The sequence below is a fragment of the Papio anubis genome, unplaced genomic scaffold (genome assembly GCF_008728515.1).
Source record: "Papio anubis isolate 15944 unplaced genomic scaffold, Panubis1.0 scaffold282, whole genome shotgun sequence".
Lineage (NCBI taxonomy): Eukaryota > Metazoa > Chordata > Mammalia > Primates > Cercopithecidae > Papio > Papio anubis.
In genome coordinates, this window is record NW_022162912.1 from 41,008 (window position 1) to 68,739 (window position 27,732).

At 45.6% G+C, this 27,732-nt stretch overlaps 1 protein-coding gene across 2 annotated transcripts; it reads right to left on the reverse strand.

Annotated features, from left to right (window-relative positions):
- Window positions 1-5,187: 5,187 nt before the first annotated feature.
- MPZ (myelin protein zero) lies at window positions 5,188-27,545 on the reverse strand. Of its 2 annotated transcripts, XM_031661875.1 has the most exons (7): window positions 27,365-27,545; window positions 24,804-24,970; window positions 24,260-24,473; window positions 23,881-24,016; window positions 23,660-23,720; window positions 21,876-21,926; window positions 5,188-5,216 (listed from the first exon to the last, which is right to left on the reverse strand). In XM_031661875.1, the coding sequence occupies exons 1-6, from the start codon at window positions 27,453-27,455 to the stop codon at window positions 21,879-21,881; spliced, it is 717 nt and encodes a 238-aa protein (XP_031517735.1). In that variant the 5' UTR covers window positions 27,456-27,545; the 3' UTR covers window positions 5,188-5,216; window positions 21,876-21,878. The 2 variants fall into 2 exon arrangements, with proteins under 2 accessions (XP_031517735.1, XP_003893018.1); XM_003892969.4 differs by lacking the exons at window positions 5,188-5,216; window positions 21,876-21,926 and adding an exon at window positions 22,315-23,529 and having other exon boundaries at window positions 27,365-27,515.
- Between the last annotated feature and the right edge of the window lie 187 nt (window positions 27,546-27,732).

The following is a 27,732-nucleotide window of genomic DNA, read 5'->3' on the forward strand; positions in this document are numbered from 1 at the left end:
TTGAGATGGAGTTTTGCTCTTGTTGCCCAGGCTGGAATTCTATGGTGTGGTCTGGGCTCACCGCAACCTCTGTCTCCCAGGTTCATGCAATTCTCCTGCCTCAGCCTCCTGAGTAGCTGGGATTACAGGCATGCACCACTATGCCTGGCTAGTTTTCTATTTTTAGTAGAGATTAAGTTTCTCCATGTTGGTCAGGCTGGTCTCGAACTCCCAACCTCAGGTGATCCGCCTGCCTCTGCCTCCCAAAGTGGTAGGGTTACAGGCGTGAGCCACCACGCCTGGCCTTTTTTCCTTTTCAATTGTTTTTGTTGTGGTAAAATGCACATAACATTTTTCATCTTAACCATTTTTAAGTGTACAGTTTAGTGGCATCAAATATGTTCAGTAATACTGTGTAACTATCATCGCTATCCATCTCTGTAACTCTTTCCATCTTGTAAAACTGAAACTCTACACCTATACCCTTTAGACAATAACTCCCCATCTCCCCTCTTCCCAGCCTCTGGCAATGACCATTCTACTTCCTATTTCTAAGTCCCCTTACTTCTTCATATTTACCCTTCCCTTCTTGATTTAAGAATATAGAAGTCAGGCGGGGCCCAGTGGCCCATGCCTGTAATCCCAGCACTTTGGGAGGCCAAGGTGGGTGGATCACCTGAGCTCAGGAGTTCGAGACCAGCCTGGCCAGCATGGTAAAACCCTGTCTCTACTAAAGAAATACAAAATTAGCTGGGCATGATGGCAAATGCCTGTAATCCCAGCTACTTGGGAGGGGCTGAGGCATGAGAATCGCTGAACCCAGGAGGCTTGAGGTTGCAGTGAGCAGAGTTGGTACCACTCACACAGTACTCCAGCCTGGGTGACAAGACCAAAACCCGTTTAAAAAAAAATATATATATATATATATATATATATAAAAGCATGGGAGGTTGAGTGCAGTGGCTCAATGCCTGTAATCCCAGCACTTTGGGAGGACAAGGTGGTGGATCATCTGAGGTCGGAGTTCAAGAACAACCTGACCAAAATGGAAAACCTCATCTCTACTAAACACAAAATTAGCTGGGCATGGTGGCACATCTTTGTAATCTCAGCCACTGGCAGGTTGAGCAGGAACGCCGGAACCTGGGGAGGCAGAGGTGGTGGAGTTTAGGATTGTGCCATTGCACCTGCAGCCTGGGCAACAAAAAGTGAAAATCTGTCTCAAAAGTCAGCTGGGCATGATGGTGCATGCCTATAATCCCAGCTACTTGGGAGACTGAGGCAGGAGGGATGGTTTGAGCCCAGGAGTTCAAGGCTGCCATGAGGTAAGGATCACACCACTGCACTCCAGCCTGGTGACAGAGGGAGACTCCTTAACTTCTGGGGAAAAAAAAAAAAAAAAAAAAAATGTGTGTGTGTGTGTAAAGCATGTGGCAGCTATGAATGGGGAAACAAGGGACAGCCATCCCTAGAAGGTAACCTATAGCTCAAAAGTTTACTCATGCCTAGCAAGCCCATTGCCATAGATATTAGGGAGAATTGACCATACAGTAATTCATGGGAAGGTCCTGTGTTAAAGGAATTGCCCACTTCTTCTGGATGCCAGGGAAAAGGAGGAAATTTTACTGTTACCTTTGAATCTGTTTTGAGTAATAGTATGAATGATGGTGGCCTTCGGTCCCATCCCTCATAGGCAAATAAAGGGATAACCTCATTGCCACACCTGCTGTGTGTCCAGTGTGTCTGATAAAGCTGGAGTAATTCCTTCCCTTGTTCCATGGACTTGGGGTGATGAGAATTGATGGGTGCTGTACCTGTTCTGCCCTGTGGGCACTAAGGCAGGGGCTTCCTTCTGGTGAAGTGAACTTCTTTGCGGCTGGTGCTAAGGCAATGCTGGCTGCTATCTGCCACCAGCTCCTCTCTTGCAGACTCTGGGCTGCTTGAGGTATCTGTTTATTTGTTTTTTGCCACACTGATCTGGAGCACAGTGCTGAAAATGATTTTTCCCTTTATCATCTCTTGCTTTAAAATGTTGTTTGTTCTCATGCTCATACTCATACTCATAGTTTTACTAAAGGGCATGGTAGTAAAACATAGTCATTGCTTTGGGAAAGATTTCTGACCAAAGAGAGACTTGGCATCTTTTGCTGAACTTAATGGTATGAATACGTTCAGAACAATGAAGGTTCTAAACATTGTTTTCTCTGCCAGGCTACTTATTCTACCATGGGCACTCTCAAACTGAGCCTCTCTTTCTAGCATGCCCATATAACTCCTCCTGGGGCCCTGGGCTGAGGCTGGGATCTTGGGGCTCTAGAACTCCTTGCTTCTCTTCCCGTCCCTCTAGTACCTACTACTGAAGAACTACAATCCTCAAATACTAATCACTGAGGAATTATTCTTGAGTGCTTTCTTTGTGAAGCAAAACTGAGTATTTGGGGAATTGGTGAATGTCTTTATAAATGGTTTAGCAGGCCCGCTGGGTGGCTAATGCCTGTAATCCCAGCACTTTGGGAGGCTGAGGCGGGATGGATCACGAGGTCAGGAGACCCAGACCATCCTACAACACGGTGAAACCCGATCTCACTTAAAATAATAAAAACAGGCTGGTCGCAGTGGCTCGCCTATGTTCCCAGCACTTTGGGAGGCCGGGCAGGCTGGATCATGAAGTCAGGAGATCGAGACCATCCTGGCTAACACGGTGAAACCCCGCCTCTACTAAAAATACAAAATTAGCCAGGGCGTGCAGTGGCACGCTACCAGTCCCAGTTACCGGGAGGCTGAGGCAGGAGAATGATGGAACCCGGGAGGCGGAGCTTGCAGTGAGCCGAGATCAGGCCACTGCACTCCAGACTGGGCAACTGAGCAAGACTCTGTCTCAATAAATAAATAAATAAATAAATAAAATGGCTTAGCAGAAAAATACAAGCATAAGAAACAGCTATAAGAAAGCAAAGAAAAACTCATTTTTCTCTTATATTCAGCACTTCCACACCAAATGTTTTCTCTTCCCATTAGGCAGTTCTTCACCTGGACAATTCAACTGGGTGTCCTGTAACTACCTATGACACTACACAAACTTCACACTAGTTGCAAGTCTCAGATTGTGACCTATACTTGGCAAAACTGGTTGTACATCAGGGGTTCCCTAAGACCATGCCTCAGATTCAGTAATTTTCTAGAATGGTTCATAGAACTCAGAAACTGCCTTACTTACTGTTACTGATTTATTAGAAAGGATACAACCTAGGAACCAACCAAATGCAAGAGATGCATAAAGCGGGCATGGGATAAGGTGTATGGGGTGTCCATGCCCTCTCTGGTGTGCCACCCTCCCAGCACCTCCATGTTCACCAACCTGGAAGCTCTCTGAATCTCAAGCCCCATTGTTTAGGTTCTTATTGGAGGCTGCTACTATGTAGACATGGTTGATTGAATCATTGACCATTGTTACTTGAGTCAATCGCCTCTGCCTTCCTGAAGGCCTGGTGGGGGCTGGGGTGCTTGAAAGTTCCAAACTTCTAATCACAAGGTTGGTTTTCTGGCAACCAGGCTTTCATCTTCTGAGAGTCACCTCATTAACATAAACACAGGTAAGGCTGAAAGGCTTATTAGGCCAGGTATGGTGGCTCATGCCTGTAATCCCAGTATTTTGGGAGGCCAAGGCAGGCTGATCACCTGAGGTCAGGAGTTGGAGACCAGCCTGACCAACATGGAGAAACCCCTGGCCTGTACTAAAAAATACAAAATTAGCCAGGCATGGTGGCGCATGCTACCTGTAATCCCAGCTACCGGGAGGTTGAGACAGAGAATTGCTTGAACCTGGGAGGCTGAGGTTGCAGTGAGCTGAGATCACGCCATTGGACTCCAGCCTGGGCAACAAGAGCAAAACCCATGTCAAAAAAAAAGGCTGGGGTGGGCTTACTACACAAAAGATGCTCCTCCTAACATTCAGGGACATTCTTTAATTTTTTAATTAAAAAATTTGTTTCTAGAGATGAGGTGTCACTATGTTACCCAGTCTTCAGTACAGTGGCTATTCACAGGTGCAATCCTCCCACCTATCCTCCCGAGAAATGGACTACAGGCATGCACCACTGTACCTGGCTCACTTGGGAAATTCTAAGGGTTTTGTGAGCTCTGTGCTGGAACCCACTGTGCCAAACTGGAGGAGGGAAACCAAATATATATTTCTTATTATATCACAATATCACATCCATATCACTGATATCTGTTTTGATTTTTTTCAACCATGAGGGGTGGTGAGCTGGGATAATAGTCCCATCTATATGTGGGAGAGGTCTGGCAATCCAAGCAGGGGATATACTTGTACTATGTTCCTGGAAGTCCAAATATGTATGTCTTGGTAAAGTTTCAGGCAGCTAAAGGTAGAAGGATTCTGCTCCCCTGGATGATCCTGCAATTCTAATTTCAGAGAGTTGGTGCTGTTGCAGGGACCCTTGATGTCCCCTTTTGATCTTGCCCCCAATCTAGGAGCTTCAGCTCTTTCCACTTTCATCTCTTCCATCTCCTCCTCTTGCAACAAATCCCTGCCCTAATGTCCTTTTTGGGAGCCGCCTCTGTGCCCACCTATTTGCCATTCTCTCCACCCTCTTGCCCTGCTGAGTTTCCCCTTATTTTTGAAACTGTTTGTAGTGGAGGGTTCCTGGTGCCCCTTGTCCCTGCTGTGCTCAGTCCCTGAAAAACTGCCTCACAGGAAGCACTCTCCGTGAGCTGTTGTCTTCCTTCATCATCTTCTCTCCAAATGTAGTTCCTCTGGTTGTCTGTGCCTCTGAAACTGAGGGCTGGGGTCATGAGGTTTGCTTTTTGTGGTAAGATGGTGTCTTTCTTCTGGTTGTTTAGGTGGCAGCTTTGACCCGGATCTGTAAAGGCAGAGATTCACAGTCCACAGATAAGTAGAGTCAGCCTGTTCACTAGGGTGCAGGAAGAGCCCCCTCACCCTTTGTTGGCTGTTTCTCTCCTGCAGTCACCAATGGGTTAGGTGAACCTTCCTCCCAGCATCATGCTTCATCATCATGATCATCATCATCACAGTCATCATTATCAGGCTTTCCTTACTCACCAACTGCGATGAAGCAAAGGGGAGCCACCACTTGATCACTTGAGAGTATCCTTACCTGCACGTGAACTTTGTTGGCTCAGGTTACATCAGACTTAGGGTCTTCAGGGGATGTTCACCCCCTGGGTGTTGGGGTGATTCCTCAGCCTTATGTTACCTACAGAACATGAATGGTGATGATAATAGTAATATCTAAGATTTGTGTTGCTGTGTATCAGATCCCATTCCCAAGCATCGCTACATATGGCTAACTCATTTAATTCTTGCCGCTTGATGACATATAGATACTATACTATTATTATCCCCATATTATAAATGAAGAAACTGAGGCACATAAACATAAAATAATCTGCCCAAAACAAGTAAGTGTTTGAGCTAGACCAGAACTCAGGCAGTCTGGCTCCAGAATTGGGCTCCCCGAGCCACCCCTGATAAGGCTGATAAGGAAGGGCAGTGATTGGTTGTCAAGAATGTTGTCCAGCCTAACTTATAGGGCAGAGTTTCCTTAGCTGAGCTCTTGCATATCCACTTGGTCCTCATAACCTAGACAGGTAAGATCTGTACCTCTCTGGTCCCTCACCTTCCAAGGAAGAACCAGATCCTGGCTTTTACCTGACTGTCCTAGCAGATTCCTTCCAGAATTGTATCACTCAGTGCCTTGATCTCCTCCTCTTAGCTGCCTCTCCTGGTACTCTAGGGAACATGTGACCAGGCTCTCATGGAATTAAAAGTGGTTTCCAAGTGAAATAGAGAAATGGGGCTCAGAACTTGCAAAGTAGGCTGAAATGCAGGCCTAGAAGGAAAGAAGGGTCAATGGCTCCAGCTGGTGTGCATGACAGTGAGTAGGTGTGGACTCCTGAAACTAAAAGGTGAAGCCTCCTCCATGCTCATAGAGGAAGGTCTAGGCCCCTCATTTATTCTTTCAAATCAGTTCTCAACAAGGGGTGCACTGCCCTCTGGGAATATTTTATGGGGAATCTGTGGGGGTATTTTTACTTGTCACTGTGTGTGGTAATCAGTGTGTGTGTGTGTGTGTGTGGTGTTGGGCTGGGGGGTGGGGTGAGGTGATGGTGGGGAATTATTTTTTACTTGTCACTGTGTGTGTGTGTGTGTGTGTGTGTGTGTGTGTGTTGGGCTGCAGGGTGGGGTGGGGTGATGTGGTGTGGTGAAAGGTTCCTGGTATTTGGAGCCAAGGATGCTAGACAATGCACTGCAGCCAGCCAGTTAATTGCTGCTACAAAAGAATTGTCCCACATCTCCACACTTGGCTTTTAAAAGAATCCCATTGGAGGCCAGACACAGTGCTTACACCTATAAGCCCAACACTTTCCTGAAACCAGTATTTGAGGATCACCTGAGGTCAGGAGTTAGAGACCAGCCTGGCCAACATAGTGAAACCTGCGTCTCTACTGAAAATAAAAAATTAGCCAGGCATGAGTGGTGGGTGCCTGTAATTCCAGCTACTCGGGAGGCTGAGACAGGAGGGGAGTGCTTGAACCTGGGGCCCGGAGGCTGCAGTGAAGAGCCCGAGATCGTGCCTGCGCTCCAGCCTAGGCAACAGAGCAAGACTTTATCTTTAAAAATAATAATAAATAAAATCAAAAATTAGCTGGCCGTGCTTGTGTGCACTTGTAGTCCCAGATTCTCAGGACTCTGGGGCAGAGAATCGCTTCAACCAGGGAGGTGGAGGTTGCAGTGAGCTGAGGTCCCTTCCACTGCACTCCAGCCTGGAGTGACAGAGATGAGAGACTCTGCTCGCCAAAAGAAAAGTCCCATTGGAAGGCGGTAGCGGTGGCTCCGCCTGTAATCCCAGCACTGGGAGGCCAGAGATATAGGCGGATGTAGGGTCAGGAGATGAGAGACCATCCCTGACTAACATGGTGAGAGCCCGTCTCTCTACTAAAAATACAAAAAATTAGCGAGTGGTGGCGGGGAAGCCTGTAGTCAGCCACACTGGAAGCTGAGGCAGGAAGAATGGCGGCGTGAACTCCAGGAGCGGGCTTGCAGTGTGAGTGGAGATCCAGCGCCACTGCACTCCAGCCTGGGAGACAGAAGCCGAGACTCCGTCTCAAAAAAGAAAAGTCCAGCTGGATGTGTGCTTAGGTAAGTAAAACCCGTTATAATTGGAAGGAGCCTAGAACACAACTCCATTTTATAAAAAGCAAAAGTATTTTTGTCATTGTTTTAGATCCTGAATTTCCAAGAAATACAAGTTATGTGTAGATTGAAGGGACATCATAATTTGTTTATTCAGAACTTTACAAGAGTTGTTTACCATTTCAGGAATCCATCATCAAGACATTACTATTTGTGGTATCTGAGACTCTAAATACCTATCAGTTTACATGTATTACTGTTACATTCACAGCGGTTTTGTTTTTTTTTGTTTTGTTTGTTTTTGGGGGCCCTTCTTGCTCTGCCTCCCAGGCTGGAGTGCCGTGGCAGCATCTTGGCTCACTGCAGCCTCCATCTCCTGGGCTCAGTGTCCTCCTGCCTCAGCCTTCTGAATAGCTGGGGACTACAGGCCTGTGCCACCATACCCAGCTAGTTTTGTATGTTTTGTAGAGGGGTATGCCTGTGCCCAGGCTGGTCTTGACTCCTGGGCTCAAGTGATCTGCCTAATAAAAAGTGCTTGAGCATGAGTGGCTTGCCTGTAGTCCCAGCTACTCATGGGGCTGCGGCAGGGGATTGGCTAGAGCCCAAGGGGTACAATGTTGCAGTCAGGCCAAGATCGTGCCACTGCACTCCCAGCCCTGGGCAGCAGAGTGAAACCATGCCTCAGATCAATCAATCAATCAGTCCAATCAATCTGACTTAAGATATCACCATGACTCAGAACACTTTTGAAGAAGGGTACTAATGGAGATGCTGAATCTAGTGTATTTATGGTAAATAACTTTTCTCTAGCACCATAATTTGACATTCAACGTTTCCTTTGATTCTCTAACAGTTATATTATTACTCTATTTTATAGATTAATAAGGATTCATAGGAGAGACTAAATACTTCCTTAAAACTTTAGGCGTTTCTATTCATAACTCACATATTTTATTTTAGACCCCTAATGCTCCTCTGTTGGTCTCCTGAATTCAGAAATAAACTGCGTAGCTTGGTGTGGTGGTTGATGCCTATAATCTCAACAGTTTGGGAGGCTGTGGCTGGAAGATTGCATGAGGCCAGGAGTTTGAAACCAGCCTGGACAACATAGTGAGACTCCATCTATACAAAAAATTAAAACTAAAAAATAATTTTTAAAAGGAAGAAATTGGGCCGGGCATGGTGGCTCATGTGTCTAATCCCAGCACTTTGGGAGGCCAAGGCGGGCAGATCACCTGAGGCCAGGAGACCAGCCTGACCTATATGGTGAAACCCTGTCTCTACTAAAAATACAAGAAAATTAACCAGGTATGGTGGCGCACAACTGTAATCCCAGCTACTCAGGAGGCTAAGAATCTCTTGAATCTGGGAGGTGGAGGTTGCAGTGAGCCGAGATGGCGCCACTGTACTCCAGCCTGGTCAATGAAGTGAGACTCCATCTCAAAAATAAAAATAAAGTAAAATAAATAAATAAGATAAAGAAAAAAAAGAAGAAATCGACTGTGCTCAATATGTGACCCTGGGCCAGTTGCAGTTTATCACGCCTGTAATCCCAGTACTTTGGGAGGCCAAGTTGGGTGGATCACCTGCAGTCAGGAGTTCGAGACCAGCCTGGCCAACATGGTGAAACCCCATCCCCACTAAAAATACAAAAATCAGCTGGCTGTGGTGGCACACACCTGTAATCCCAGCTACCTGGGAAGCTGAGGCAGGAGAATCACTTGAATCCAAGAGGTGGAAGTTGCAGTGAGCCGAGATCTGCACTGCATTCTAGCCTGGGTGACAGAGCGAGACTCTGTCTCAAAAACAAACAAACACACACACACGCACACACACACATATATATATGACCTTGATTTGTAGACCAGGGCACACTCAGCTCCCTTAAACGAACTCAGCAGGAAAAGATTAGAAGACGTCAGGTAACTACGGGGCCTTAGCTTCTCCTCATGAACTGGATGTTGTTTAACTCACCTAACCATAATATTGGGTGTACACAGCAACATTTTTTTTTTTTTTTTTTGACAGTCTCACTCTCTCACCCAGGCTGGAGTGTAGTGGTGCAATCTTGGCTCACTGCAACCTCCGCCGCCTGAGTTCAAGTTATTCTCCTGCCTCAGCCTCCCAAGTAGCTGGGATTACAGGTGCCTGCCACCATGCCCGGCTAATCTTTGTATTTTTATTAGAGATGGGGGTTTCTCCATGTTGGCCAGGCTGATCTCGAACTCCTGACCTCAGGTGATCTGCCTACCTTGGCCTCCTAACGTGCTGGGATTACAGGCGTGAGCCACCGCACCCAGCTGCAGCACTTTTTTTTTTTTTTTCCTGAAACAGAGTCTCACTCTGTGGACCAGGCTAGAGTGCAGTGGTGATATCTCAGCTCACTGCAACCTCTGCCTCCCAGGCTCAACTGATCCTCCAACCTCAGCCTCATGAGTAGGTGGGACTACAGGTGTGCACCACCACACTTGGCTAATTTTTGAATTTTTTGTAGAGATAGGGTTTTGCCACATTGCCCAAGCTGGTCTCAAACTCCTGGGCTCAAGTCACCCACATGCCTTTGCCTCCCAAAGGGCTGGGATTACAGGCATGAGACACTGTGCCCAGCCAGGAAGCAGCAATTTATCATTAAGTGAAAATGGTTATATGTGATGGTTAATTTTAAGTGTCAACTTGACTGGGCCACAAGGTGTCCAAATATTTGGTTCAACATTATTCTGGGTGTGTCTGTGAGGGTGTTTCTGGATGAGACTAACATTAGAATCAGTAATCTGAAGCAGATTTTCCTCCCCATTATGGGTGAGCCTCATCCAATCTATGGAAGGTGTAAATAGAACAAAAGGCTGAATGAGAGAAAATTCATTCTCTCTGCCTGATGGTATGCAAACTGAGACATTGGTCTTCTCCTGCCTTTGGACTTGATTTGGAACTTATGCCATTAGCTTGCTGGTAGTCAGGCCTGCAGACTGCAGGTTTTGGAACTTCTCTGCAGATCTTGAGGATTCCCAGCCTCCAAAATCATGTGAGCCAATTTCTTATAATAAACATATATCTATATCTATATTGGTTTATATTATAGATGAAGAGATCTATGAATGGAACACAGAATGGATGCAGACTGTGAAAAAATTAATGTTCCAGGTGACTGTCCACCAAAAGCCTCTTTTCCTGGCATCCCCAGTGCTGCTCAATAAACCCTTGGACAAAGTGGCCATTTTGGCAGGTATGGAGCCTATGCATGAGCTCAACAACATAGAGTTTCCCTTACCAAGGCTGATCTAATTAATGCTACTGCTGAGTGCCTAATATGTCAAGAGCAGAAACAAACATTGAGTCCCTGATACACACTATTCTCTGAGGGGACCACATTCCCACTTGATGCTTAATGGCAGGTTACTTACACTGGCCTTCCTCCATCATGGAGGGGGCAGAGGGTTTTTTGTTTGTTTTGTTTTGTTTTGTTTGAGACAGGGTCTTGCTCTGTCACTCAGGCTGGAGTGCAGTGGCACAATCACAAAATTACAGCTCACTGCAACCTCTGTCTCCCGGGCTGAAGCAATCCTCCCACCTCAGCCTCCCGAGTAGCTGAGATTACAGGCATGAACCACCACGTCCTGCCAAAATATACATTCTGAATATGCATTTGCTTTCTTTGTCCACAATGCATTACCAGGACCACCATTTGTGGGCTCAAAACATGCCTTATCCATAGTCATGACATTCCCTATAGCATTGTATCTAATCAAGGAACTTATTTCACAGCAAAGGAAGTACAGTAATGGGCTCGATGTTCAGGGAATTAAGTGATCTTACCACATTTCTCATCACCTGGAAGCAGATGCCTATTTAAAACATGGACTGACTTACTAAAGACTCACAGCAACACTTGGGAGACAATACCCTGAAACAATGGGGATCTATCTTACAAGGTGCAGTATGTGCTTTGAATGAGAGGCCATTATATGGTGGTGTTTCCTCTATAGCCAGAATATATGGGTTCAGGAGTCAGCAAGTAGATGTGGGAATGGCTCTTCCACTGTTACACTAATAACCCACTCATTGAACTTTTGTTTCCCAGCAGCTTTGGACTCTGCTGGTTTGGAGGACTTTGTCTCCAAAGGAAGATTTTGTCCACCAGTGAACACAGCAATGGTTTCATTGACTTGGAAGACAAGAATGCCACCTGGCCATTTGGGGCTTTATATGACACTGAACAAAAAAGTCAAACAAAAGGATTATAATAGTTCCCCCATCCACTTATTTATGGCTTCACTTCTCAAAGTTTCAGTTTCCCACAGCCAACTGTGGTCTGAAAATATTAAATGGAAAATCCCAGAAATCAGAAATAAACAATTCATGAATTTTAAATTGCATACTGTTCTGAGTAGCGTGATGAAATCTCATGCTGCCAAGGACGTAATTATCCTTTGTTCAGCATATCCATGCTGTATACATTACCTGCCCTTTAGTCATTTAGTATCTATCTCAGTTATCAAATCAATTGTCCAAGTGCTTGTGTTCAAGTAACCCTCATTTTACTCAATAATGGCCCCAAAGTGCAGGAGTAGTGATGTTGGCATACTGTTATAATTATTTTCTATTATTAGTAGTTATCCATGTTAGTATCTTACTGCACGTAACTGGTAAATTAAACTTTATCACAGGCCAGACGCGGTAGCCCATGCCTGTAATCTCAGCACTTTGGGAGGCCGAGGTGGGTGGAACACCTGAGGTAAGGAGTTTGAGATCAGCCTGGCCAACATGGTGAAACCCCGTCTTTACTAAAAATACAAAAATTAGCCAGATGTGGTGGCACACACCTGTAATCCTAGCTACTTGGGAGGCTGAGGCAGGAGAATCGCTTGAACCAGGGAGGCAGAGGTTGTGGTGAGCCAAGATTGTGCCACTGCATTCTAGCCTGGGCAACAGAGCTAGACTCCAACTCAAAAAAACAAAAACAACAAAAAAACTTTATCATAGATATATATGCATAGGAAAAAACATAGCATATATAGGGTTCAGTACCATCCCTGGTTTCAGGCATCCAGGAAGTTCTTGGAATGCATCGCCCACAGATAAAGGAGGGCTACTATATTCCGCTGGCTGGTGTAACTGATCCTGATTACATAGGGGAAATTGAATTGCTGCACAGTGGGGACAAGGAAAGTTATTTCCAGAACACAGGGGATTCCCTGGGAGTGCCACTTAGTACTTCCCAGCCCAATAGTAAAGGTTAATGGACAAATATAGCAACCAAAACAAAAAAGGCAAGACAATTGAGAACTCAGACCTTGAGCGAGAAATGGAAGTTTGGGTCCCTGTACAGTGAAGAACTCTGACCATCTGAGGTTCTGAGTGAGAGTGGGGAAATATAGAATGAGTAGAAGAAGTGGAATATGGCTTTTGATCCAATTATGGAAATGAGGACTGAACTGTAGGAAGTTGGCCTATTTTCTATTTGCTTATTATAATAGATATGTGTTTATGTTAGCCATTTATTCATCTCTCTTCTCTTCTTTTTATATTATTAGACGAGTTACTGGAAGTGAACTTGACAATATAGTCTACTGAAAGGAGCTGGGCACATTCCTCAGCTCCGGGCTCAAAACAAACAAGCCCAGTACAAACACATCCCATCCTCCCATCCCACCACATATCGCCATATATCTCTCAAACTTCCTGAGCCCAGTAAAAACACCACCTGGAAAGTCTCCGATAAGGAGACAGCCGTTCAAAGTTTTACTGAAAGCGCGGGAACCAAAAGAATTCCTTTGTTCCCCTGTAACTTTCGGGCTATAAAAAAGCAAGCACTCGCATTGTTCGGGGCCCTCTTGTACGCTGTGGAATGGAGGGACCAGGTTCGAACTTTTAGTAAAGATCCTTGCCGCTTGGCTTTGACTCTGGACTCTGGTGGTCTTCTTTGGGGAACAAACGGTCTGGGTATAACACTACATCACAGAATATTTGGTGGGACTATGACTGAATTAACATAATCAGGGATGAATACAATAACTGTTGGCCTATTTGAAGAACCGTGAAAAGCTCTGTGTGTGTAGTCTGCCCATGCCTTTCCTCCTCCAACCTTACTTCTACACATGAATATTTGTCCAATAATTTCTCAGATGTTTTAAGGCAGGGTAGCAAACTTATATGTTCATAGTGGTCAGGCAGGTAAGGAAATGAGGGAAGTGAGGATTTAGATCTCATCTAAAGGGGAATATTCAGTTCAAAGTGATTGTTGTCTGGTGACAATCAATTGTAGCATTATTTGAATAAGCAAACATATAGGACAAACAAAAGATGTTTTCTGTGGGGAAAAGAAAGAGAGATCAGCCTGTTACTGTATCTATATAGAAAGAAGTAGACATAAGAGACTCCATTTTGTTCTGTATTTGAGATGCTGTTAATCTGTGACCCTACCCCCAACCTTGTCCTTGCAAGAGACATGTGCTGTGGTGACTCAAGGTTTAATGGATTTTGGGCTGTGCAGGATGTGTCTTTGTTAAACAAGTGCCTGAAGGCAGCTTGCTGGTTAAAAATCCTGCCCGTCCCTGGGCAATGAAACATCTCGGTGTAAAACCCGATTGTATGCTCTGTTTACTGAGATAGGAGAAAACCGCCTTACGGCATAAGGTGGGACTCGCTTTTTTTTTTTGAGATGGAGTCTCGCTGTGCTCCCAGGCTGGAATGCAGTGGCGTGATCTCGGCTCACTGCAAGCTCCGCCTCCCAGGTTCATGCCATTCTCCTGCTTCAGCCTCCCAAGTAGCTGAGACTACAGGCGCCCGCCACCACGCCCGGCTAGTTTTTTGTATTTTTAGTAGAGACGGGGTTTCACCATGTTAGCCAGGATAGTCTCGATCTCCTGACCTCGTGATCCACCCGCCTCGGCCTCCCAAAGTGCTGGGATTACAGGTTTGAGCCACCGCGCCCAGCCATCACAGAGATCTTTATCCATATGTCTTACTGCTAATTTTCTCCCTTTGATGATCCTATTGTCCTGCCACTCGCTTATCTTTAAGATGGCAAAGATAATTATCAATAAATACTAAGGGAACTCAGAGATCGGTGTCAGCGTGGGTCCTCTGTAAGCTGAGTGCTGGTCCCCTGGGCCCACTTTTTCTTTCTCTATACTTTGTCTCTGTGTCTCATTTCTTTTCTCAAGTCTCTCGTTCCACCTAAGGAGAAACGCCCACAGGTGTGGAGGGGCAGGCCACCCCTTCAGTTTTCCAGTTGTTGCACTCTCTGATTTAAAGTTAATTTATCGGCCAGGTGCAGTGGTTACGCCTGTAATCTCAGCATTTTGGGAGGCCGAGGTGGGCGGATCACTTAAACCCAGGAATTTGAGACCAGCCTTGCCAGCATGGTGAAACCCCATCTCTACTAAAAATACAAAAAGTAACCGAGTGTGGTGGTGCATGCCTGTAGTCCCAGCTATTTGGGAGGCTGAGGCAAGAGAATTACTTGAACCCCAGAGGCAGAGTTTGCAGTGAGCTGAGATCCTGCTACTGCACTCCAGCCTGGGTGACACAATGAGACTATCTCAAAAAAAAAAAAAAAAAGAAAGAAAAAAAAAAAAGAAAGTTAACATACATATCTCAAAGAAGCAGGAGAAAAATCAGGATAGTGTGTTTCAGGGAAGTCAAGAGATAAAGTGTTGGCCGGGTACAGTGGCTCACGCCTGTAATCCCAGCACTTTGGGAGGCCGAGGTGGGCAGATCATGAGGTCAGGAGTTCAAGACCAGCCTGGACAACATGGCGAAACCCTGTCTCCACTAAAAATACAAAAATCAGCCTAGTGTGGTGGTGGGCGCTTGTAATCCCAGCTACTCAGGAAGCTGAGGCAGGAGAGTTGCTTGAACCCTGGAGGCAGAGGTTGCAGTAAGCCGAGATCACGCCACTGAACTCCAGCCTGGGTGACAGGGTGAGACTCCGTCTCAAAAAAAAAAAATGAGACAAAGTGTTAACAGAAAGAGGAAGTGGCTGGTAATGCTGAATACTGCTGAGAGGATGAGGAAGACAAAAGTGACCACTGAATCTGCAAAACAAGCATCATTAATGCCCTTTGAAACAAGCAGTTTTAATGGAGTGATGAGGATAGAGACAAGATTGAAGTGGGTTGAAGAGAGAATGGGAGGTATTAAAGATAGTATCCTAGACTTATTCAAGGAGTTTTGCTATACAGGGAAGCAGAGAAATGGGGCAGTATCTGGAGGTAGAAATTTCGGAGATATTAAGAAGTGTGTAGAGGCCAGGCGCAGTGGCTCACGCCTGTAATCCCAGCACTTTGGAAGGCCAAGGTAGGCGGATCATGAGGTCAAGGGTCGAGACTATCCTGGCCAATGTGGTTAAACCCTGTCTCTACTAAAAATACAAAAAAATTAGCTGGGCGTGATGGCGTGTGCCTGTAATCCCAGTTACTCAGGAGGCTGAGGCAGGAGAATTGCTTGAACCTGGGAGATGGAGGTTGCAGTGAGCCAAGATCTCACCACTGTACTTCAGCCTGGTGACATCTCAAAAAAAAAAGAAAAAGAAATGTGTAGAAAGACATTTCATATGTCTTATGTTTTATACATCATCACCAGTTGCCTTTTGCCTTTGTTTATAATGTATTTATAATGCCTTTGTTTATAATGTATTTTGCCATTAAAGAGGTTGAAATAGGTTGGGTATGGTGGCTCATGCCTGTAATCCCAGCATTTTGGGAGGCCGAGGTGGGAGGATCACTTGAGGTCAGGAGTTTGAGACCAGCCTGCCCAACATGACAAAACCCCGTCTGCACTAAAAATACAAAAATTAGCCAGGCGTGATGGTGGACACCTGTAGTCCCAGCAACACGGGAGGCTGAGGCAGGAGAATCACTTGAACCCAGGAGGCGAAGGTTGCAGTGAGCCAAGATTGTGCTGTAATGCCCAGACCGTTTGTTCCCCAAAGAAGACCACCAGAGTCCAGAGTCAAAGCCAAGCGGCAAGGATCTTTTACTGCAAGTTCGAACTTGGTCCCTCCATTCCACAGCATACAAGAGGGCCTCGAACAATGCGAGTGCTTGCTTTTTATAACCCGATGTAAATAGGATACGTAAAGTTACAGAGGAACAAGGGAATTCTTTTGGTTACAGCATTACAGTTGGTTTACATTTTAAGTTATACATTTAGTAGTTTTTCTATTGGTTCCCGCGCTTTCAGTAAAACCACAAACGGCTGTGTCCTTATCGGGGATTTTCCAGGTGGTGTTTGTACTGGGCTCAGGAAGTTGAGAGATATATGGTGGGATGTGTTTGTACTGGGCCTGTTTGTGTTGAGCCTGGGGCTGAGGAATGTGCCTGATTTCTTTCAGTGCCACTGCACTCCAGCCTGGGTGACAGAGCGAGACTCCATCTCAAAAAACAAAAAACAAAAAAAAAAAAAACCAAAAAGAGAGAGATTGAATTTTTTTTTTTTAATGTAGTCAACTTTGTTCTCCTTAAACCACAAAACAGAGTGTTTGCTTGTACGAACATCACTAGTTACAGTCTCCCGCAGGCCTCTGCTGGAGTGGGGCAGTTAGTCAGAGGCCAGAACTCCTGCAGGGTCTCTTTAAAATGCTAACCCCCAGGTTAAAAGACTCGGGCAAGGGTGGTGCTGGAGCTGGCAGGGCCCCCACCCCAAGTCTGGGGGAGCCACCTGCTGTTCTAGGAGGGCACTGGGCGCAGGCCACAGCGCCCAGGCCACAGCGCCCAGGAATTATGAGGCAGCGGCTACTATACAGCGCCACATCTTCAGGGCCCACAGCCTCGGGAGGTTGAACTTTTTATCACTTTCTTTTATGATTTCTGGATTTCCTGTGTTGCCTAAAGACCTTCCCCATTTGGAGATTAAACAAATATTTTTATTTCCTTCTAATATTTGTCTTTTTAAAAATTTTATTTTATTTTTGTATAGGATGTGAGGGGAAAAAAATGTTACTTTGTTTTCTTCCAGGCATATAAGTCAATTGTGCCAATGCCAATATATATATTAAATAATCCATTCATTTACCACTAAACTGAAATGCTTTTTTTTTTTTTTTGAGACAGGATCTTGCTCTATCACCCCGGCTGAAGCACAGTGGTGCGATTTCGCCTCGCTGCAACCTCCACCTCCTCAAGCAAGCCTCCTGCCTCAGCGTCCCGAGTAGCTGAGACTACACGCACGCACCACCACAGCTGGCTAATTATTTTGTTTGTTTTGAAACAGGGTCTCGCTCTGTCGCCCAGGCTGGAGTGCAGTGGCGCGATCTCGACTCACTGCAAGCTCTGTCTCCCGGGTTCACGCCATTCTCCTCCTAGCTCAGCCTCCAGACTAGCTGGGACTACAGGCGACTGCCACCATGCCCGGCTAATTCTTTTTTTTTTTTTTTTGAGATGGAGTCTCGCTCTGTCGCCCAGGCTGGAGTGTAGTGGCCGGATCTCAGCTCACTGCAAGCTCCGCCTCCCTGGTTCACGCCATTCTCCTGCCTCAGCCTCCAGAGTAGCTGGGACTATAGGCGCCCGCCACCTCGCCCGGCTAGTTTTTTGTATTTTTTAGTAGAGACGGGGTTTCACCGTGTTAGCCAGGATGGTCTCGATCTCCTGACCTCGTGATCCGCCCGTCTCAGCCTCCCAAAGTGCTGGGATTACAGGCGTGAGCCACCGCTGCCGGCCTGTATTTTTTAATAGAGAAGGAGTTTCACCATGTTAGCCAGGATAGTCTCAATCTCCTGACCTCGTGATCCGCCCGCCTCGGCCTCCCAAAGTGCTGGGATTACAGGGCTGAGCCACCGCGCCTGGCCACGACAGGCTAATTTTTGTATTTTTTGTAGAGATGGCAGTTTCAACATTTTGCCCAGACTGGTCTCGAACTCCTGGACTCAAGGAATTCACCTGCCTTGGCCTCCCAAAGTGCTGGGATTACAGGCGTGAGCCAATGTGCCCAGCTGACAAAGGTTTTTAAAGGCAAAACGAGGAGGCTCACATAATTGTTTTGAAATATTAATAATTATCCTTTGCTACAATAATCAATAAAGACAATGCCAGTTGGAGAGTTGACAGACAGTTGTTGGGCAGATGTCCTTGTAGATGTAATTTTTGTGTAAGGTTGTGAACAGCCTTTGGGGCAAGGTTGCAGTTTTTCCATTTTTTTTTGTGTTGTTCGTTTAATTTCAACTTTTATTTTAGATTCAGGGAGTACATGAACAGTTTTGTTACATTGGTATACTGTGTGATGCTGAGGTTTGGGGTACAAATTATGCCATCACCATGTAGTGAACACAGTACCCAATAAGTAGTTTTTCAGCCCTTCCCTCCTCTCTTTCCCTTCAAATAGGCCCCAGTGTCTATTGTTCCCATTTCCATATGTACCTGATGCTTAGCTCTCACTTGTAAGTGAGAACATGCAAAGATAAAGAAAAAAATTTGGCTGCAATATAGTAGGCAAAATTCATTTGCAAGGAGATCAGAAAGCCATTTGATTATAGCCTAATCCAAATAGATTTATCATTTAATTTAATAATTTAATGGGGGAAAGAGAATATTTCAAAAACATTTAATGTTTATTTCTCATAGAATTAAAAAAAAAAATTATTTCTGGCTGGGCGTGGTGGTTCACGCCTGTAATCCCAGCACTTTGGGAGGCCAAGACAGATGGATCACCTGAGGCCAGGGGTTTGAGACTAGCCTGGCCAACATAGTGAAACCCCATTTCTACTAAAAATACAAAAGTTAGTTAGGCATGGTGGATGCCTGTAATCCCAGATACTCGGGAGGCTAAGGCAGGAGAATCGCTTGAATCCGGGAGGCGGAGGTTGCAGTGAGCCGAGATCACATCATCGCACTTCAGCCTGGGCAATAAGACCAAAATTCAGTCTCAAAAAAAAAAAAAATTATTTCCATAGGTTTTTTTGGGTACAGGTAGTGTTTGGTTACACGAGTAAGTTCTTTAGTGGTTATTTGTGAGATTTTGGTGCATCCATCACCTGAGCAGTATACACTGAACCTAATTTGTAGTTTTTCTATCCCTCACCACCCTCACCCACTCTTTCCCCTGAGTCCCCATTTTGCATTCTTTTGTCATAGCTTTTGTTATCAAGTATTTATACATAAGAACCTGTTTCTTCATAGCTCTCTCTGGCTCTGTTTGTCAGAGTTCTCTTTTGTTTTGTTTTGTGTTTTTGTTTGTTGGTTTTTTGTTTTTTGTTTTAGATGGAGTCTCGCTCTGTTGCCCAGGCTAGAGTGCAGTGGCATGACTTCAGCTCACTGCAGCCTCCACCTCCCAGGTTCAAGTGATTCTCCTGCTTCAGCGTCCTGAGTAGCTGGGATTACAGGCGAGCACCACTATGCCTGGCTAATGTTTTGTATTTTTAGTAGAATGGAGTTTCTGGTCTTGAACTCTTGACCTCAAGTGATCCACCCACCTTGGCTCCCAAAGTGCTGGGATTACAGGCATGAGCCACTGCGCTTGGCCCTGTTTTTCTTTTTTAACACGAGTGTCTCCATTTTGATTCTGACAACTTTCATATATTGTTACTTAATAAATACTATAATTTTTTTCATACAGGTTATGTACCTTTCTTGTTAATTTTTGTTTCTATTCTTTTTACTGTCATCAGTGGGCTTCCCCCTTATTTTCATTTCTAGCTAGATTTCTAGTTATAGACTGAAATTAATTTAATTTGTAATCACACCACCAGATTGACTTCTTAGTTCAATACTTGTCTAGTTGCATCTTATGGATTTCCTAGAAACACAATTATATTACCTGCAAATAAAGATAAGTTTCTCATCTATGTATACAGGTTGTTCCTCGTTCTTGGTTTATTACACTAGCTAAATTCCTCAAATATAATATTGAATATTATCAGTGATAATGTACGTACTGTCTTTTTTCTGTTTTAATGACAATGGCTGCAATGTTTCATATTTAATATGCTTTTTAAATGATTTTTGAAAAATAGTCTCCATTATGTTTATTTCTATTCCTATTTTACTTAGAATGTTTTGTAGGAATAGCTACTAAAAAACAATTGCTTTTTTTTTTACATCTCCTCTTGATAGAATTACGTTTTTTCCCCATGTTAATATAACATTCTGTTAGTAGATTTCCTAACACTGAACTATTCTTTCATTCCCAGAATAAATTCTTCATGGTCGTAATTCATTGTTTTATTAACTCATTGTGGAATTCTCTTTTGCAAATATTTTATTTAGACTTTTTGTATGTATATTCATAAATTGGGTTATAATCTTGGATTTTTTTTCATGGTTAACACTGAAAAAGGCTGTAAATTATTCTTAAAGTGCTCACATGCTTGGGCAACATTATTGCTATTATTAACAATGCACTGAGGATTGTGAACGATTTATTTCAAAGTAATAATCAGATGGGATTCAAAGTTTCCCATATAACAATGTGATTTCCCTTTACCTGAATCATTATTCTAGACTTTAGTTAATGCTTTACTGCAGAGGAAAGAAAAGGGGGATGTGGCTTACTTTGTTGAGGATTGTGAAAAATGGGGAGTCCTGGAAAAATCCACATTAAGTGTGCAATGCTTGTGAAAATGCCTAATGCAAAGGTTGCAAAATGTTGTCCCAGGGTACCAGGATTCTTGATGGAATAATAAATATTAAAATAATTGGGTAAACTGAGCTAGCAAAATGCAGGTGGCTGATAAATTTTAGAACAAAAGTGTAATTAAATGAGAAGCTTTGGGCTATACTCTAGCTCATAAGTAGCATAATGTTTCATTTGACTCTCTCTCTCTCTCTTTTTTTTTTTTTAAATGAGACATAGTCTCGCTGTGTTGTCCAGGCTGGAGTGCAGTGGCATGATCTCGGCTCACTGCAACCTCCGCCTCCCTGGTTCAAGCAATTCTTGTGCCCTAGCTGCCCAAGTAGATGGGATTAGAAGGTGTGCACCACCATGCCCGGCTAATTTTTGTATTTTTAGTGGAGACGTTTAGAGAGGTGTTTAGCCATGTTGGTCAGGCTGGCCTCAACCTCCTGGCCTGAAGTCATCTGCCGGCCTCAGCCTCCCAAAGTGCTGGGATTACAGGCGTCAGCCAACGCATCCTACCTCATTTGACTCTCCTGACAGCCTGGGAAGTATAAGCAAGGAACCCAGCTGCAACTATCTAATGAATAATGGACAGTTTAGCATCTTAACTAATAAGGAATCTTGGGCTTAAGATATTCCCAACTTTATTACTGGGTTGTGACTAAGTTTCCTCTCCCACTTCCCCCCAACAAAAGGCTATATATAATCTATTAGCTTTTATATTTAAATGAAGGAAGATTAATTTTTTTTTTAAGACATTGAAGACACCCCTCAAACAAATGGAAGCACTCTGGGTTTTGGTAGAGCTGGTGTTAATCATATCTTTAGCTTCTTAACAAGGAGAAGAAATTACTTGTGGGCATTTTGGTTTTTCTTGTGCCATTGGTAATTCCCAGGGGAAAATGATACATATATGTCTTTCCACAATCAATTCAGGATACCAGGATATTAATGGCATACCTAAATTGACATACCAACAAACTAGCTAATGAGATATTAACAGTATACCTATTAATAGGTAAACAGAGGTAAAATCATGTACCAACAAAACAAAGCAGTGTCTGTTTAGAGAGGTGAATGGGATTTGTGCTAATTTGTAAAGTGTACTACCTTAGGCAAGCACTAGAAACAAATATTAAACACCTTAATATTTAGTTGTATATCAACTTACAGTTTACAAAGTTTTCCATACACAGGATCCCATTTGATTATTACAAAATCCCTAGGAATTAAGCAGGGCAGATATCATTATCTCAGTTGTTTACGAGTACATAAACAAACTTACCAAAGTCAGGTAACTGTCCTGGGGATCACACAGCTAGAGAGTGGCTGGGATGTTTTAAAATTCAGATCTTGGTGAAGACAGCTTCTGCGTTTTAACTCATATAAAAGCAGAGACTGATAGACTTTACAACGTAGTATAATCTCACTGATATTGAAGGTATGAATGTGTCTTGTGAGGCTATTTCAGAGTTCTTTCTAGTATACCATATAACCCCACCCCCAAAAAACAAACTCAACAACTGAAGCCAAGTATGGAAGGTTGGGGATGGGATAAGGGGCAGGAATTATTCCCAGGAGAACTAGGAAATCGTAGACAAGGCAGCAGCTTCTGGAAATGTCAGTGTTTATTAAACATTTAAGGACATTTGGAGGTTTGAGAAGAAATATACAGAATGTAGAAAAATCCTAAGAATCCCCTGTGGCTGGAGTGCAGCCTCTTCCTCCCCCCCAACCATTTGTTTTTCCTACTTTTTGTTTGGTTGTTTAAAAACCATTTCTTAAGGCTCATTTTCCCCCTCCTCCACTCCCTGACCTATGAGGATCCATTTTCTCTCAAGACCTGGAGTCCCAGAACAATGCTCCAAAGTGGTCAGGGGGCACCGATGCTATACCGAAGTGTGAGGATGAGGGGCCCCTCTGCTTGGGCTGGCTCTTCATTAAGGACTTAAGTGGGGGTGACAAACTGCAAAAGCCACATGACGTCATTGGTCCTCAGTCATGGGTGTAAGGGCAGAGGATGAGCACAGGTAAACAAACAAAGAATGGATTAAAAAATAAAAAAAAAATAACCTAAATAAACCCTGAAGGAGAGTCTGATCTGAGTGCTCTGGGTATTAGCTGGGGGGGACAGAGTATGGAGCTGGGCCACCTGGTAGAGGGAAGGGAGGGAAGGGAAACAGCCAGGGGGACAGGCTGGGGGATGCAGGAGATGGGAATGCCAGGTGGCCTGGACTTGAGGCAGAGGGTATCAAGGTGCCTTTCTTCTCGGTGCCCAGGCGGACAAGCACCAAACACACAGCCCCTGGGGCAGGTGAGGGGTAGGATTAGCTCCTGGGCTCCCAGAAAGCCAGGGGTGAAGGTGGGGGAGAATACAATTGCCTGGGGAATGAATTCTGGAATGAAACTTACATCTCAAAGGGAGGTGAGGGCGGGGCAGGGCGGGGGAGCAAGGAGGGAAAGCACCTAGACCGGGGTAAGAGGAGCCTAGGTCCCCCTGCTCTGGCAGGGCGTGGGGTAGGGGGTGGCGATCACTTGTCCGAGTCCAGGCCCATCATGTTCTTGAGGGCGTTTTTGAGGCTGGTTCTGCTGGGGGACTTGACAGCAGGCCGGAGCTCCGAGCTCTGCTCATCCTTTCGTAGCTCCATCTCGATGACCACCACCTTTGAGCCTTTGGCGGACTCCACCCCTAACCCCCGATCCCCCGCCCGGCCCGCTAACCGCTATTTCTTATCCTTGCGAGACTCCCCCAGCCCCTTGGCCTTCTTCTCACTGGCAGCTTTGGTGCTTCTGCTGTGGTCCAGCATGGCATACAGCACTGGCGTCTGGCGGAGGGGCGCACACATCAGTCACCGAGCGATTGGGGCTTGACTGTTCCCATCCCACCCCTCACTGTTGCCCGGCGGCTCCCAGGTTTCTCCTTCCCATCTTGTCGAGGCCCCAAGTCCCACTAACCTGCCGCCCGCGCTTCGACGAGTCCTTTGCTGGCTTGTGCAATTTCCCCTTCTCCATGGCACTGCAAGAAGACAGACTGCTGTACGTTTGGCCTCGCTGGAACCCCTTGCACCGCGGACACAGCTTCCTCTTCCCCTTGGCCCTCCCACTCACTGGAGTAGTCTCCGCCCAGATGGGGGATAGTGGGGAGAGTGGGAGGGGAGCTAGGCTCCGCCCCTTACCTGAGCCTCCTCTGCAGGGCCGCCTGCCTGCGTAGCCAGCAGTACCGAACCACGTAGAAAAGCAGCAGCAGCAACAGCACCACCCCGAGGACACCCCCGATCACAGCTCCCAGAACCACCCCGTACCTAGTTGGCACTAGGAGGGGTGAGAAAAGAAGTGGGAGAATGAGCAGGGCCCTGTATCTGTGGTTCCTAGTCCGCGTCTATGCCCTGCATTGAGGATGTAGGACTCCCAGCCAAAACTGCCTTCTGCCCACGCTCCCAGAGCCTGAATGAAGGTCCCTAGGGCGGGCTTTTTGCCTCTTCCCCCAGCCTGTCAGTCCTCCCTGATCCCCTCCCAAACTGCTTCCCATACCCTTGTCCCCATCCCTTCTCACACCTTTTTCAAAGACATACAGCGTGACCTGAGAGGTCTTGCCCACTATGTCTGGAGGGTTTTTGACGTCACAAGTGAACGTGCCATTGTCACTGTAGTCTAGGTTGTGTATGACAATGGAGCCATCCTTCCAGCGAGGGTCCCCTACCCACTGGATGCGCTCTTTGAAGGTCCCCACCTCGTCAATGTAGGGTTGTCCCTTGGCATAGTGGAAGATCTATGAGGAATGAGGGGGGAAGCATGTGAGAGGACCCTAATGAGAACACAGCTGTCAAAGCTTAGCTCCAGAATTTGTTACAGAAAGGGGAGGGGGAAAAAAAAAAAAAAAAAGCTTCGCTTCAGCCTCAGGGTAAGGGATCTTGGGCTGGAAAGGGTACTGCTGGGGAAGGGAGGACAATGTAGTCAGGGTGACAAAGATTGCTATTTACCTTGCCAAATTTGGGGTTATGGCTCAAAAAGGATTTCCCCCTCCTTAGCCCAAGTTATCTTTTTTGTTGTTCTTTGAAGCACTTTGTTTTCCAACCCCAGGATTCCCCCAGGCACTCACCGAAATGGCATCTCTGCCCCCTTCAGGCTGGTAGCGCCAGGTGAAGGAGATGTCATCTGAGACCCACTCACTGGACCAGAAGGAGCAGTGCAGGGTCACCCGGGAGCCCACAGCACCATGGACCTCCTTGTCGGTGTAAACCACGATGGCCTGGGCCGGGAACAGCACTGCAAGCACAAAGTGGGGATCAGAAGCACTTATGGGCCCAGTAAGGGATACAGAGGAAGTGAAATCAGTAGGAAATCAAGGGCCGAGTCACAGGTCAGAGGCCAATTTGGAAAGAAACAACAAATTCTGAGCCTCAAGTCTCTGGGGACTAACTGAACAGCTGATCATAAATGCTGTATCTGTCAAGCTCTCTTCAGCATGTCTGTAGAGGAGATGAAATCAGCAGTAACAGAATTCTCTTGAGGACTTCTAGAGATTGGGTTCCGTCTCTAAGTCTCATTTCTTCTTTGGGTCAGTATCTAACTCTTAAGCTATCCTTTAGATGCAGTGTTCTAAATTTTTAAAATTTATTATAAATTATACAGATAATACATATTGTGTTCTTATAAACTATTCAAGCAATAGAAATAAAAACAAAAGTCTCCTTTGACACTCAGCCCAATAAATTCTTTTCCTGTATTCCCTTCCAAGATGTAACAAGTTATCCATTTAATATGAAACAAACTCAATATAAACTCAATAAACTCAAGACATACATGTACTTACAACAAATAGTTTTGTTTTGTGGATTTTTTTTTACATACATATTGCATTGTATTCTAGTGTTTTTTTGCTTAAGAACTTATGTATCTGGAGGAGCTTTCCCTGTTGATTCATAGATATTAATCTTATTTTAACAGCTGCATTGGATTTTGCAATACAGCAAACTCAAATTTCTTGCAGAAAAAAATGAAGATAACTAGAAAATATAAGTCTTCTTCCTTGGTACAACTGTCCTCATTGCTGAATCCGTGGTTGCCATACAGCTTGCTCTTGACTGGGAAGTCAGGAAGGGAAGGACCTCATACCCCTCTCAGCTGGGTGCAGAGCAAGACCCTAAGCCTACAGCTCAGATGACTCTACATGTGAGCCCTCTGTGGTTCAACCGTCCTCACCTTCCTCTTGTCCATTCTGGCCCAGTGCCACCCCCAAGACTTACCCACACAAGGAAGGTCATTCCAGAGAGACTATGTGTGTGGGCTGGCCCCAGGGAGGGGCAACTGTAGACCTTTTTGTTCTACAGGAGTGGGAGGTGGCAACCAAACAAAGTCCCATTGTCTGACCAATGTTGGGGGGCCCATGCCACCCCTACTTCCACCCCAATTGTCCTGAATCTCTCACCTCAGCATGCAATACCATGTACTTACTTCCTGGAACTTCCACCTTAGAACCTTCTTGGGAATCCCCCTTGTGTAACACGGGAGATAATTCACTGGCTATAACTTCTATTCCTCCTGTTACAATATCAGCCATTGCCCTTCTCAGCTCTGCTCAATGGTTCTATGAGTGGAACAAGTGTTGAGACAGAACTCTCCCTCTTCCTTATACACCAATATTCCTTCCCCCTATTTCCCTCACTATGCCCTTCTCCAACTCTCTATCTTTAACATTTTCTCAGGGTACCCCCAAATAGCCCAGTACAACCCAGAAGAGTCTAGGGCTCAAGCAGCTGACAGCAGAGAACTGTGGGCATCCTGGCCAGCCCCCTTTCCCTTGATGTCCTCCCCACCACCCCCACTTGCCTATGGCTCACTCATTGCACTAGGATTCAGGGCAGTTCAGAGAAGGGAAGGGGCCATTCCAATAATCCTGCTTTGACCTCTTGCTCACCCAACATCTGCCAGGGGCAAGGAAAGGGCTGGTCAGCTTATGAAGGAAGACAGCTTTAGAGGGATAAGATCCCAGAATCTCATAGAATCTCGCTCCATTCAGCCACACAACAGGTGAGGAGCCACAAAGAGACAAAAAGTCTGAGGAGCTGAGACCACAAATCTGGGCTCCTTACTTAGATCACACTCTCTTTTTCCTTCTGGGAAACTAAGGTTAAGGCACCTCCTGCACTGCTAGGGGACGAGTGGGAATCAAACCCAGGTGATGTTTGAGCCTGTTCCTTTACACAATCTAACACTGCTTCCCACCATGGCTCTGGGGGCATGCTACTATTTCCAACCTGGGTCCAGCCATGCCTACCACTCAGGGAAGCTTGCTACACTCTCTTTTACCCTTTCTCTTCAAATAAAACCTCTACCGCCTCCCTCTAAATGCATTTTTTTTTCTTGTTTTTCATATATATATATAAATTTTACAGATGAAGTCTGGCTATGTTGTCCAGGCTGGTCTCCAACTCCTGGGGCTCAAATAATTCTCCCACCTCGGCCTCCCAAAGTGCTGGGATTACAGGCGTGATCCACCGTGCCCGGCCGGCCGCATATTTTTTCTTTCTGAATATAATGTCACCTTCCTGCTCCTGCTTGCTCTTTCTTTGGTTGCAGTGGGGAGTGCAGCAAAGGCAGTGGGGATTGCTGAGAGACACCTGAGTCCCAAGGCTCCCAGAGTAGGGTGGCTCCACTTACCCAAAGAAGAGAAGAGCAGCACAGCCAGGATAGGGCTGGGGCTGGATGAGGGAGCCCCAGGAGCCATAGCTGGGGCAGGGCCCCGGAGCATCTGTGGGGTTGAGAAAGTGGGGGACCAGAAACTGAACGGGGGGTTCCTGGAACCTGCTTAAAATCCCCTGGAGCCCCAGCATGAGGGGGCTGTCCTCAGCGAGTAACCAATTGCAGCCTGGCATGTGCAGTTGAGAGGTGGTGGGGAGGGGGGCAGAGTGCAGGGAGCAGAAGGGGCATTGTATAGTATGGGTGGAGGGGTGGGGGGACACATACCACCCCATACACAGAGGGCTTTGTGTCCACTGGCCTCCCCCTGCCCCAGGCTGGAATGTTGC